At 38.8% G+C, this 13,188-nt stretch overlaps 1 protein-coding gene across 1 annotated transcript in view; it reads right to left on the bottom strand.

The window, feature by feature from the left end:
* The window catches only part of TENM1 (teneurin transmembrane protein 1), an 817,501-nt gene that overhangs the window by 14,130 nt on the left and 790,183 nt on the right, over nucleotides 1-13,188 (bottom strand). The window contains exon 28 of the mRNA XM_049767088.1: nucleotides 12,567-12,802. Within this exon, the coding sequence (XP_049623045.1) occupies nucleotides 12,567-12,802 (236 nt within the window). The remainder of the gene's footprint in view (nucleotides 1-12,566; nucleotides 12,803-13,188) is intronic.

Here is a 13,188-nt window from a genome sequence, read left to right as displayed (position 1 = left end):
AAATTTGGGTTCCCTAGTAATAGAATCTAATTCAGCAATATTTTCATGAATGCAAGTAAGTCAAAATAATAGGTATTGGTAGGTCCCCTGATATAAGCAATGGTGGCACAACTAATGGAAATTAAAATATGGAATTATATTAGGATACTTATATTTGGATACATCTATTTCTTGTTTGATCCTGATTTTTTGGCTTTCTTGACTGCAGGCTGATATCTCCTCTGTGTAGTTCACAACCATGAAATTGTTTAGAGTGAACCTGATGCAAGGGACCTCAGGTGGAGTCCATGAAAGGCAATGGTGCCTAATCATGAGAAAATTCAGTTTGGGTCACAAAACATAACTACAGAACTAAATGATTAAGTAAAATCAATAAAAATCCAACTTTTAATGGGATTTCAAAAGACAGTTGAACTATAGAGAGCTGATATTTTCCACTCTTCAGCTTGCAGTATCAATATTTGGCAGTCCCACCAATAGCTTCTGCTTTTGCTTTTTTGGTCTCTAAACATGACAAAGCAGAAGAAAGCTCCATGGAAGCATGGATTCTATAGAGGGCTGGGGACAGGGTTAAGGGGCAAGGGACTTTGAAAATTTCATTTTTAAAGTTTAGTTGTTTTAGTTTTAGGGAGGTTTTTTTCTATTTTTTTTATTTTTATCTTGTTATAATTCTTTATTTGGAAAGAATCTGACCACAGAGAACTTGCAACAATGGAAAAGATCTGCTGTGTATGCTTTAACTTGCTTTCAGAGGACAGATCTGTAATTTAAGTGGTGGGATGACATGTGTATTCTTGCAGGATCCAGGCAAGTACAAAAAAGGAGTCTTGGATAAGTGTAAATATCAGTATAAGGGCCAGAGAAATCATACAGTGGGTAAGATACTATTCTTGCATGTGGCTAACTCACATTCAATATCTGCTATTTATTTTGGTTCCCTGAGCACTAGCAGATATGATCCTTGAGCAGGGAGCCAGGAATAAGCCCTAAGTATCATGAGGTGTGGTTCCCCATGCCACCCCCAAACAACCAAGACATCAGAGTGCTAGGAGTCAGTAGATTTTTAATTAGCTCGATGTTTGTGTCCAGATCATCTCTCCTGCCTAGGTATTAGTTTTCTTTCTCTTTTCTTTTTTAAAATTTTATTTTATTGAAACAATTGTAATCGACAGCATCCTTAATATTTGAATTTCATATATACAGTGAGTCAGAGCCATTCCCACCACCAGTGTCGACCTCCCTCCACCCCAGAGTGCATCCTCTACACTACTCTTTGCCCCTGCCAGTATAACATGCCCATTTAAGTTTAGATTGTTAAAGTTTAGGTTCCTTGATTCTATTATCATTGACTTTGGTTTGGATATTTAGATCTGCCCTATTTATTTCCTCACCAATGCATCTGAGACCACTCGGACCCTGGACCCAGCCTTTTTTATTCCTTTCTTCTTAGTGTTAATAGAAAAATACAGAAATATGTGGTAAAACAAAGTAAATCTGTGTCCATGGGGCTGGAGGGTAGCACAGTGGTAGGGTGTGTGTCTTGCACGTGGCTGACCCAGGACAGAAACTTATTAGATTCCCAGCATCCTATATGTTCCTCTGAGCCTGAGCACAGAGACAGGAGTAACCCCTGAGTGCAGCCAGGTGTGACCACAAAACAAAACTAAATAAAACAAAACACCAAAGTAATCCATGTACAACGTTTTTATGAAAAAGCCTGGTACCTCCTTAGTTTTCTTTATTTATGAAATAGGAGGAATGTTACCACTTTACATGATAGAGAGGTGATGAGAATTAAGTGAGATTTTATACCAGGTACCTGATGAAGTCTACAAATAAGAGTAGGGGCCAGAGAGATGGCTCCAAGGGCTGAGGCAGTGCTGTCTTACATGCTTGAGCCCCAAGTTACATGACAACTCATGGTCCCTCCCATCAAAGAACATCCAATGCTCTTAGTGACACAAGTGCCAAGGAAATTTTTTTTTGGCTTTAGATCTCAATTATCAGGCCTCATATGACTAGGCTGGTTTTCACCAGGAGTAACTCCTAGGGGACACTTAAGTATTGCTTGAGTACCCCAATACACAATTTTCTAAATAAAAATATTCACAAAACAATAAACAATTTATATAGTAAATATGTATATGTTAAATATAAGCAAGCTATATAAATATAACAAAAACTATAATGAACTGTTATTTTAAAATATGAATATTTTTCTCATTTCAGTTAGACTTTCAAATGAGATCATATGTAAGAGTCCCAGATGACTGTTTGTTGTGGCAAATATATATATATGTAAGAATTGTCAAGATGATCCTGGATAGAATATTAAATATATGTTTAATGAGGTAGAGGAAAAAAACTAACTTCAGGATTTGACTACATTAATCATAGTTGGACTAAATTGATTCACCAATTACTCAACTACAGTTTTTTTGTCTGTTTTTGGGTCACACTCAGCAGTGTTAAGGAGTTACTCCTGGCTCCACACTCAGAAACTATTCCTCAGTAAGTGCTTGGGGAACCATGTGGGAATCTGGAGATTGAACCCACATGCTAAGCAAGTGTCCTATCTGCTGTACTATTGCTCTGGTCCATCAATTACACTTCATATTGATTTTATCTTTTGGTGCCAAGGATTCTGTTGAATATCTTAAATTTATGAACTGTGTCCTAAGAAATATAGTCAGGAGTGCATATGGGAATAATTCAGTAACATAAGCTGAAATCCAAACTAAGACTCCTCTGGGACCTAACAATCTATTTCTGTGTCTCTGAGTTTGTTTGTTTTTTTTTTTTTTTTGGGTCTCACCCGGCTGTGCTCAGGGGTTACTCCTGGCTCCATGCTCAGAAATTGCTCCTGGCAAGCACGGGGGACCATATGGGACGCCGGGATTCGAACCGATGACCTTCTGCATGAAAGGCAAATGCCTTACCTCCATGCTATCTCTCCGGCCCCTGAGTTTGTTTTTTTATGGTTCACATGTGAGATTCAAGTTTTCATTTTAATGGCCTCAATGATTAAAAAGCCAACATTTTCATTTCATCTTGTTTAAATTTAATGTTTAATTTTCCAAATACCTGACAATTCTCAGGAGTTATTCCTGACCCTGAACTCAGGAATTACTAGGGTAGCGCTTGAGAGTTCCAAATGGGATGTCAAGGGATTGAAGTCAGGTTGGCCATATGTGAGGCAAGTGCCTTACCTGCTGTAACATTGCTCTGGCCCCAAGAGTTCCATTTTAGGTTTTGGTCTTCCATTACTTATATTGCTTTGTAATATAATCTCCTTCCCCCACCAACTCCAATTAGAAAAGTGATATTCTTTATTAAAAATAATTGGGAAATACATAAGTATGGAATTATAATCATCTGTAACCACTCTAATACAAATCACAGATAAAACTGCTGCATTTCATTCCATTTACTATTTTTATATAATCTATATATTTTAAATAATATATTTAAGCACCATGATTACAAACATGTTTGTAGTTGGGTTTCAGTTAATAAAAGGACAACCCCTGCTTCACCAGTGCAACTTTCCTACCACCAATGTCCCCATCTTCCTTCCCCTCCCGGCCTGTATTCAAGACAGGCATTTTACTTCTCTCACTCATTAACATTGTCATGATAGTTTTTAGTGTAGTTATTTCTCTAACTAAATTCACCACCTTTTGTGGTATGCTTCATATCATAGGCTGGTCCTCATCATGTCCATTGTCTTTTATTTTTCTTAAATACCACAGATGAGTCTGTGTCTAATATCTCTCCCTGTGCCTTATTTCACTCAGCATAATAGTAACATTTAACTGCATCAAAAAATGGGGAGAAAAAATGTACAGACACTTCCTCAAAGAAGAAATACAAATGGCCAAAAGGCACATGACAAAATGCTCCACATCACTAACCATCAGGGAGATGCAAATCAAAACAACAATGAGGCATGATATATTCACATATTTTAAGAATACAACAGAATTGTGCTTAATGTTTTATGCCATACTTCAAATGTTACGGGACATACTCAGCTGTTTTCAGGGCTTAATTCTAGCTCTGAGCTCAAGCTCATCATGGGGAACCACATGGGGTTCTGGGGATCAAACTTGGGTGGTCCATATGCAAGGCTAATGTCTACCTGCTGTACTATTGCTCTGGTTCCAATATGAATACTTTTGTTGTTAATGTTTCACCTTCAGTATTCATAATGTTAAGTATTTTTAAAATTCTATGTCAATGTGTTTAAACTTGTATTAATGTCTTCAAAACTCATCTTCTATGACATGTTTATTCATGACACCTATCCATTTTTCTTTTTGGATGTAGTGATTTGCATTTGAAAGCCTCTTCTGGCCTGGATTTGATATACTCCATGGTCCAATAAGAACTGTTTCCAGGATTGTTTCTTGAGTACAGAACTGGGAGTAGCCTCTGAGTACTGCTAGAGAAGGCCCTCAAACCAATATAAATGACTAAATAATACAATAAAAACCACCTCAACAAAAACTACCTAGTTTGGTTTCAGTTTCTTCTTGTGTGAGCTGGGGTTAATTATACTTGCCCTTCATTTTGAGCTTCTGATAAACCTAAACAATAACAACCAAAGAACCTCTCAAATGTTCCTTTCCATGAATTATACCCAGAAATCTGGCGATATTCAAATTATTGGTGTGTGTTGTGGGTGCATGTTTTGGGGGAGGGAGAGCTGTTGGTCTCAGGAAACAGCTGCAAATTGGGACTCATGACTATTTAAGCCAACTTTGACCAATGCATGAAACGTTTTAGAGCATAAATAAATATAGAGAAATGTGCTGTTATCACCTAAAAGGAGATAGAGAAGAATATATTTTGCTTTTTTATACTCAGGGCTTCAAAACCTCTATGATACCAGGTGTTCTTTTTTCAACTATCTTTCCTGTGGTTTTATAGCCACATATCTCCAACTGTAATACTGTTCATTTACAATAGCTGTAAAATATCCATGTACTCCCAGAGAAGGTTGTAACTGTTGCAATTTATGCTATAATGATAGTTAAAGAGCCAAAGTAACAAGTGATTTCTAGTCCAACTAAATTTGTAGTTTTATTTGTCTGATAGATTAAGTTTACTACTCAAGAACACATTTCTTAATAAAGTAATTACCACTACATAAGCAGGGATCATTGTTAAAGCAAGCAGAGAAAAACTCGGCCTAATGTTTTCTATCTGCCTGTCAAGACTTCTGTAACCATGCTTCTCTGTTTCTGTACAATGCATTTTAATATTCAGATGCTGCTGAATCACTCGTTTTAAAGCCAGGTTTCCAAAGTAATGTAAAATTTGGCTGATTAGAAAGGGGATGGAGGGATTGAAGATGCTCTAGAGGTCCCATGGGTCTCCTAAGGAAACTATGTGCTAGAAGGTTGGAAAGGAGAATGCATTTTACCAAAGAGTACTCCTATTCTCTGTGAGTGCTACATATGTGACATATGCCAGGCATCGGGGCTGAACTGGATGCCTCAACAGCTGAGTTTATGACCAAGGCCAGCCTAATTCAACATTCTTAGCAGCACTTGTTTACCTAAAGGACAAGAATAAAATTTGCCTTTGACCTAAGTGTGGACAATCAAGCCTTATTTCCACTCTTGCTTGAACTAGTTTATTTCACTTCTTGTCCTTGAAAATAGAGGAGCAAAAAGAAGTCTGGAGAATTCGAAGGTAATCCCAAGTTAAAACCTGTCTTTTTGGACAGGTTGTACAATAAACAAGACCCTTTGAGTTTGTCAACAGACGGGCTGCATGCTGTGGTTAAGAAAATTGGGCTTGGTGATATATTTTTCTTTTTTGGTTTTTGGGCTACACCCTGTAGTGCTCAGGGGTTACTCCTGGTTCTGCACTCAGGAATCACTCCTGGTGTCAACAGGGACCAGATGGGATGCTGGGGATTGAACTGGGGCTTCCCACATGCAAGGCAAATATCCTACATTCTATACTATCATCCCGGCCCGAAACACTAGGTAATGTATTAAAAAGAAGTATCTCAGATTTAATCTATCCTTCGATTTTGCTTAAGTTTTTTTTCCAAAAATGCTAAGGAGAAGTAATCAGAAGGGCTCTCGCTTTTTTGTTCATTGTTGGACCAGACCAGGAACATGGAATTATGCACTCTGGGAGTCATGCAAATAACCCTGCTGGAAGGACTTATAGTGCAAGTGAGGGGCAGGCACAGGTAGAAGGTTCCAGACAAAGTGTACTTTCTTTCCCCCTTAGTGCCTTTTCTTGCTTACATGTTTGTGTTTCGATTGCTTTAAAGAAGTTTTTTTTTCAACATTTTCAATTTGGGTCATTCAATTAGAAGGATAAATATATTAAGTTGATCTACAGGCAACTGCTAATATTTTACTCTTTTTGGCTTTTTCAAAGGGCAGCTTGCTATGGTTCCTCTGTACATACATACACACACACAATGTACTAGATTCTAAGCTGTGATCCCAGCAGTTGATTTTCTTTCCTCTACAAGGAGGAGAAGATGAAGATTTCAAGGACACACCTAATATTTCCACTTGCAATGCAACTGAGTTATCTATTTAATTTTTTGCTGAAGAAGTCAGAAGGTGAATAAGTGAGCTGGGCCAAATAAGCGCATCACAGTTCAGTAGATGCACTGTATTTAATTTCCATGAAGTTATGAGAACAGATAGTAAAGTCATAGCTGATTTTAAATCAGTACATGCCACTGAACTCTCACTGGTTTTAATTACTGCTTGATTTTCAGATATCAATGAATACCACTCTAGAGATTTTATTATTTTATTAATATTGCTAGGATGACAACCACAAATCTACAATGGCTTGCTTTTATTTTATAAAATTGCCCCAAAATGAACAGTACATGTACTCAGTGTTAGCATCAATCTATCCTACTACACCTGCAATTATCTTTTAAACTATTAACTATCTTTTAAACTAGTCATTTAGTGTCAAGGCACTTTCTTTACTTTGCTCTGAACCCCTGTTCTATCACTTTGGCCTCTCCTTCTCAAAGTCCTACCTTGTTCCTTACTCTTGACTTTCATTTTATCTAACTTGGATACGTTTTACTCTTGTTTCAAGATGTCCGTGTTAGTGAATTCACTGGCTTAACAATGCAACCAGTATTTTAGCTTTCTTCAACATCTAAGTCACCAATGGTTCTATATATGTGAAATAATACATTTTTTCTAGTTTTAGCGGATCTGGGCCATGATGAATGAAAGTGTTAGAAATAGAAATTCTGTCAACTAGATCCAATAACGTTATAACAAATCCTATAACTTTATAAATTACAGTATTTAATTAAATAACATGTAACAATAAGACTTCATTTGTAAAACCAAAATTAGAATGTATGCAGCATGATTTAATAAATGTATTTATATTTTTGGTGCTACAGATTTGGAGGACTAACCCTGTGGAGTCTCCGAGGTGCTGGGTGGGGGATCATAGAGTGTTGAGGATTGAAATGAGGGTTCTCACTTGCAAAATGTGCTCATGCCTTTTGACTCATCTTCTGGCCCAACTATAGAGTCATTTTCATAATTTGGAGAGCCCAAGAGTCACTAATTTAAAAATGCAACACTGTTCAATGTCCTTGATGTTTTAAATTTCCTGTATCAAAATGACCAATCTTAGGGGTTGATACACAATTTCATATATTTGGAAAACTGATTAGTCGATCAGCATGTAGACTCCTTATCTAAAATTTTACCGAATAGTCCATACAGCAAATCAGGGGAGAAAGGAGTTAAAATCAAATGAAGCATATGGAAACTGCAACTCTGAGCAGCCTGCATCTGCATTTTTGGTCAGAGAACGGAGGTAGATGCGGGAATCTTCTTGACTAATGTCCGTCTCCCAAGTTTCCTATCACTCGTCAGTCTGGGACCCTAAATGTCAATCAGGCTTGTTTCTCTTTCAGAGCTCCGATCACATATGAACAGTCACATGTTGCACTTAAAAACCAATATTTGAGTGGAGAGAAGAAAATCAATTGTGAAGCATTCAGATTAGTCTTTGTTTCATTTTGCTTGTAAACACATAATCATCTTACTGGGTTTTATGACTTGGGTTTCAAGTGCTAAGCTTCCTGGCATTTTTTTTAAATAAAGGAAGTTGTAGTTGTGGGGTTTTGCTGCAACCTCACATCTCAGTCTGCAAAATCTTGTAAAGAGCTCTGGGATCCAGTACTGAAATAATTCTCCTGTAGCGGCATTATTACCCACAAACACAGCAAGGTGCAATCTGGATTTAGTTCTTAGACCAGTTTGCTTTTGGTGAATGTCCAACTCTTTTTACAACTGCCTCTATTATTATGTACACTCTAATTTCCCTCTTGTCCAGGGAAATATATTTATGGGGACAGCTTGATGCAGCAGATGAGAAGATACAGGGACTGGATATAAAAGTACTTTTCTAGGAAGATGACTCAAATACAGCTCAGGATAGTGGGGAATGGATTTTTTTTTAATAAATGAAATTTTAGAAGTTAATGTAATTTATTTCACTTAATGGAGCTGGCACGCACGATGGCCCAGAGGTAAGAAATCCCTTGGCTTTCTGGCTGAGCAGAGATGAGTCCTAGCATTTTGCTTCCCTCACCTTGAAAGGAATCTTGACTTGGTATAAAAAAATCACCTCTCCCTTTCAAAAGGAAAGCAAGTCTTATTGTGTACGAGAGAAGATTATGCCTTTTCTCACGTTTGCTTCCCAATCTGCAGTTCTAAGTCAGATGTGCTTGGTAGTTTTGGGGGAACATCTATCATCTGAACAGCTGGCTCTAAATGAACCTGTCACTTTGAACGCCAACAATTCATGGAGTGTGACCTACTGCCCAGGCACACTTGCAAATGATCACCACACCTTTGTGTGGTTTTTCAAAGAGAAACCCTATTTCCCACAGTCCAGCAGGGGGTTCAAGCTCCTGTGGTTCCCTAACCCTGGTATTCTCTCTCAAGAGCGTTGCACTCACTCTGAAATGGTGAGATGAAAAGATTCCTTCTGAGGCGCCGTGGTATCCTTTAAATGTATGCTTACAAATGGGTCACTGAATTTTTGGCTCCAGGGACAGAAAATGTTATAGCCTATATATATCAGCAAAATGCCCCTTGAAAAGCTACCGAAATAAAGGGGGCATTATCACCTCTGAAATAAAGTCAGTAGGGAAAGAGAATTTTCCACGTCAAATTGAATTCTCATCAACCTTTTGGAAGTGTATGCATTCCATTAAATGGGCTCTACCTAACCTAGGGAAACTAAAGCCATGGTCTAAATAAAATGCCTCAGGATGGTGGAAGTAGACACAAATTAACCAATTATCCAAGCTTCTTCTTCCTCCCTTGCCTCTTCCACACTTTGTCTGGAGGCTGGCCATTTGCCCCGTACCACCCACACTTGCCAGTACATTAGAGTCGATTATTTGTCTCTTTTTGTCAGCATTGAAGTGAGGAATCAGACCTTGCCAAGGTGGCTCCCAGAGTGGGGCAATGATTTATAGATTAATTATTTTAAGGAACAAGGCAGCGCAGCATGATGCAGTGGAAAGAGTGCTGCACTAGGCGAAGACTTGCATTTTTAGTGCTGGCACTGATCCTTAATAGCTGTTGGACTTTGGGCAAATCACTTAACCTCTCTGGGTCTTAGTCTCCTTATCCGTAAATTGGGAATAATGACAATTGATGGCTGTGGTGATCAAATGAAATTCTGGCGATGAAAGCATGTTTTTAATACTGAGGCAGTACACAGGTGTAAAGGAATGTTACTGTTCAGAGATTTCTAGGTTAACACCTAAAATGAACACTCTTAAAGTACTGAGGGGCCCCACTGTCCAGTCCCAGGATTTCGGAAGTCGCTCAGAAGCTACACAGTCGAGATGGTTCTGAATTTGTTGCCTTTGTAAGACTTGTCACAAATCTGCTCAATTTACCACAGGTTAGGAAACAAGGTCATTTATTAATAGTATTAAGGAAATAACACTTTACTCCTTAACACTACAGATCCCCCAAACGTTTTCTCAACGGAAACAACAATTTGGGACAAGGGTAAAATTACAATCTATACTCTTTCACTTACCTGTGCATATGAGGGAGAAAACAGGGTAGGTTATCATAGGAAGTAGAAAATCTGAAAGTCATTTGGCCGGAGTGACAGCACAGCATTAGGGCATTTTTCTAGCACGCTGCCGACCTGGGACGGACCTGGGTTCGATCCCTGGCATCCCATATGGTCTCCTGAGCCTGCCAGGAGCAATTTCTCTTTCTTCTTGTTCTTGTTCTTCTTGTTCTTGTTCTTCTTGTTCTTGTTCTTGTTCTTCTTGTTCTTCTTGTTCTTGTTGTTGTTGTTGTTGTTGTTGTTCTTCTTCTTCTTCTTCCTCTTCCTCCTCCTCCTTCTCCTCCTCCTCCTTGTTCTTCTTACTCTTTTTTTTAATATCAGCCCCCACCCCCACTCAATTTCTAAGTGCAGAACCAGGAGCAACCCCTGTGTGCCGCTGGTTGTGGCCCCCAAACAAACAAATGAAAAAGAAAATCTGAAAGTCACATAGTATATGATGTGATTCAGAATGTTTTGTTGAAGTTGTAAATTGTGGAACGCAATTGGAGAGGAGGGAGATTTGTACATTGGTGATGGGAATGTTGCACTGGCGAAGGGGGGTGTTTTTTACATGATTGAATCCCAACCACAATTATGTTTGTAATCAAGATATTTAAATAAAAATATTAATTAAAAAAGAAACTCTTCAGACACTTTTCTTCATTGAGTTCTTGTGAAGCAACATACAGATTATTCTTTCTTTTAAAAAATTAATCAGGGCCTGTAATGCTAATGCAGTAGGTAAGGTACTTGCCTTGTACATGTCAGACCTGAATTTGGTCCCTGCCATCCCATATGATCTCCCAAGAACCACCAGGAGTGATTACTGAGCACAGAGCCAGTAGTGCACTCTGAGCACAGATGTGACCAAAACAAAAAATTTACTATTTTAATAATACTATTGTTTGAAGTACTGTTGTTTACAATATTGTTAATGATGGCTTCTCTTGTACATATCTCAATAGTTATACCCATCACCAGTGAACTTCCTTCTCTCCACCAGGATCCAATTCCCCCTTTAAATTTCCTCCATACCAACTCAGATTTGTAGATTATTTCTCATTGTGATGTCTTTGTGGCTATCTTGTGCTACCTTGCTGTGTATATCTTTGATTAATTCCCACATACATATGAGTAAGATGACTGACTTCACTCAGCATGGTATCCTCTAGTTCCATCTATGCTGAAGCAAATTGCATAATTTTTTTTCGTAGAGCTGCAAGATTATTGCTCCTTTTAACTTCTACAACATCTTCATTTCACAGATGAAGGAAACTGAGTTCCAAGGCCATTTCATCTAACTTTCCCACATGGAGATTTATCTGGGATATCCCATTTTTAGGGAGTTCCAGAAACTCTCATTGCTATTCACATAAGGAACCCTGGGTACTTAGACTGTGACTGTGGTTGCTTCTCGATCAAGGGGTAGAGCTTGTAAACTTTTTGCTGGAGACTGGACAATGGAATCAAAACTTACAAATTGGTGCCTGCATAGAGATGATCTACTGGCAATTACAAAGCCTGCCAACTGAAATCTGGGTCCATGCATCCCCAATAGAACAGCCTTAAAAGTGAACACAATTATTTTTGTCTTTTTCAAGTTGCAGTACTCTTCCTTTATGGAACGGGGTGGCTGTGATTGTCCTTGCATTTCCACAACCTAAAGTTGACCAGTTCTGCCTACTAAGAAAGAAAATGCAAGTATTCCAGGTATTACAGGGACGACAACAAGGGTGCTTCAAGCATGGCTGGCCTCAACAGTGAATGATTGCTTCCCTCAGGCTGGCAGTTGCTCGGGGCTGATATCGAACATTACTATATTTGGAGACTTGGTTGCATCATCCTAACACCAGTTAATGTTTAAGAAGGGACAGGGAAACAGAAAGTCAAGGGGGAATGTAGGCTTTGTGGGAGATGAAAAGCCATTTTAATGGAGGGCTCTCTGTATTTGGTAAGAACATGAAAACTTGAAACTTTCCTCCAGACTGAGAAAGTCTAGTTCAAATTTGATACCAGCCATTAGCTTATATGCAGAAATTTGCCTATTCAATGATTTGTGTCTTTATCTTTTTAAAAAATATGATGCTTAATATCTGTCCAAAAAAAGAATTAATTACCCAAAAGCAGGAAGTTGGGTTCAACCTGGTGGACCTATTTACCAACTCTGGGCCAAGCTCTCATGGATGGTGGAGCCCCCTGACTAAACACATTTCTTTATCCAGACATTCTTGGTGCCTGAAATTGCTACTATTAGAGCACTTTAGCTGGCTAATGACAAAGAAAAGCTCTTATTAGAATGTTCATTTAAGGATACGGAACCATTATCAGCCATTAGCACCCTCTCTTGAATTAGTTTATCATATAAGCTGCTAGTCAGTCACCTAAAAAGGCTTTGTAAAAGGAGGACTTCGGATTTGGGAGGCACCACAGCTTTCAAAAATGCAAAGCTCAAGTCTTACCCTCAGTCTCCTTTCAAAAGCTGAAATGTTGCCTTTGTTTTGCTCTTTTCGCTGCCTCCACTCTATTAGGTTGGCATTGTGCTCTCCAGGCAGGGAGATGTTGCATTTGCCCAGGGTGGGGTTAACTGCCCCAGCCAGAATGTGGGGCTCTGAGCTGAGGTTGATCTCCATCCCACTGGCGAAAGTGACACGAAGCGAGCCATCTGGACTCACCCGATAGGTACTTTGGGTATTTTCTGTAGGCAGAGAAACACAAGTAAGACAAATTTAGGAAGAAAGCAAAATACAGGAGACAGAGGAGAGACCTGTTTGGATGGTCAATCTGGGAAGGCAGGAGCAGCTGGACTTAGCTGCCTTCTGGAAAAGACACCAACTTTGACAGGCAGACTGGCTCTCTGTCCATTTGGGTCTTGTTATTTTCACAGCTGGCATATCTAGCATCTTGGATAAAAGATTTCTGTCAGTTACTGCAGGCTGGTATTTTTTTTCATTTTACAAGAATTCCCTCATCAACTTCCTTTCTGACTTTTTGGATTGCTTCTTCAGCTTGCTAGGCTAGAAGCTAAATAAGGGGATGAAGTTCAACATGGCATCCATACAGCTTGGGGATACAACTAAGTTG

Source organism: Suncus etruscus, chromosome X, assembly GCF_024139225.1.
Source record: "Suncus etruscus isolate mSunEtr1 chromosome X, mSunEtr1.pri.cur, whole genome shotgun sequence".
Taxonomy (NCBI): domain Eukaryota; kingdom Metazoa; phylum Chordata; class Mammalia; order Eulipotyphla; family Soricidae; genus Suncus; species Suncus etruscus.
Note: the sequence above shows the minus strand (reverse complement) of the source record. Positions and strands in the feature narration are given on the sequence as shown.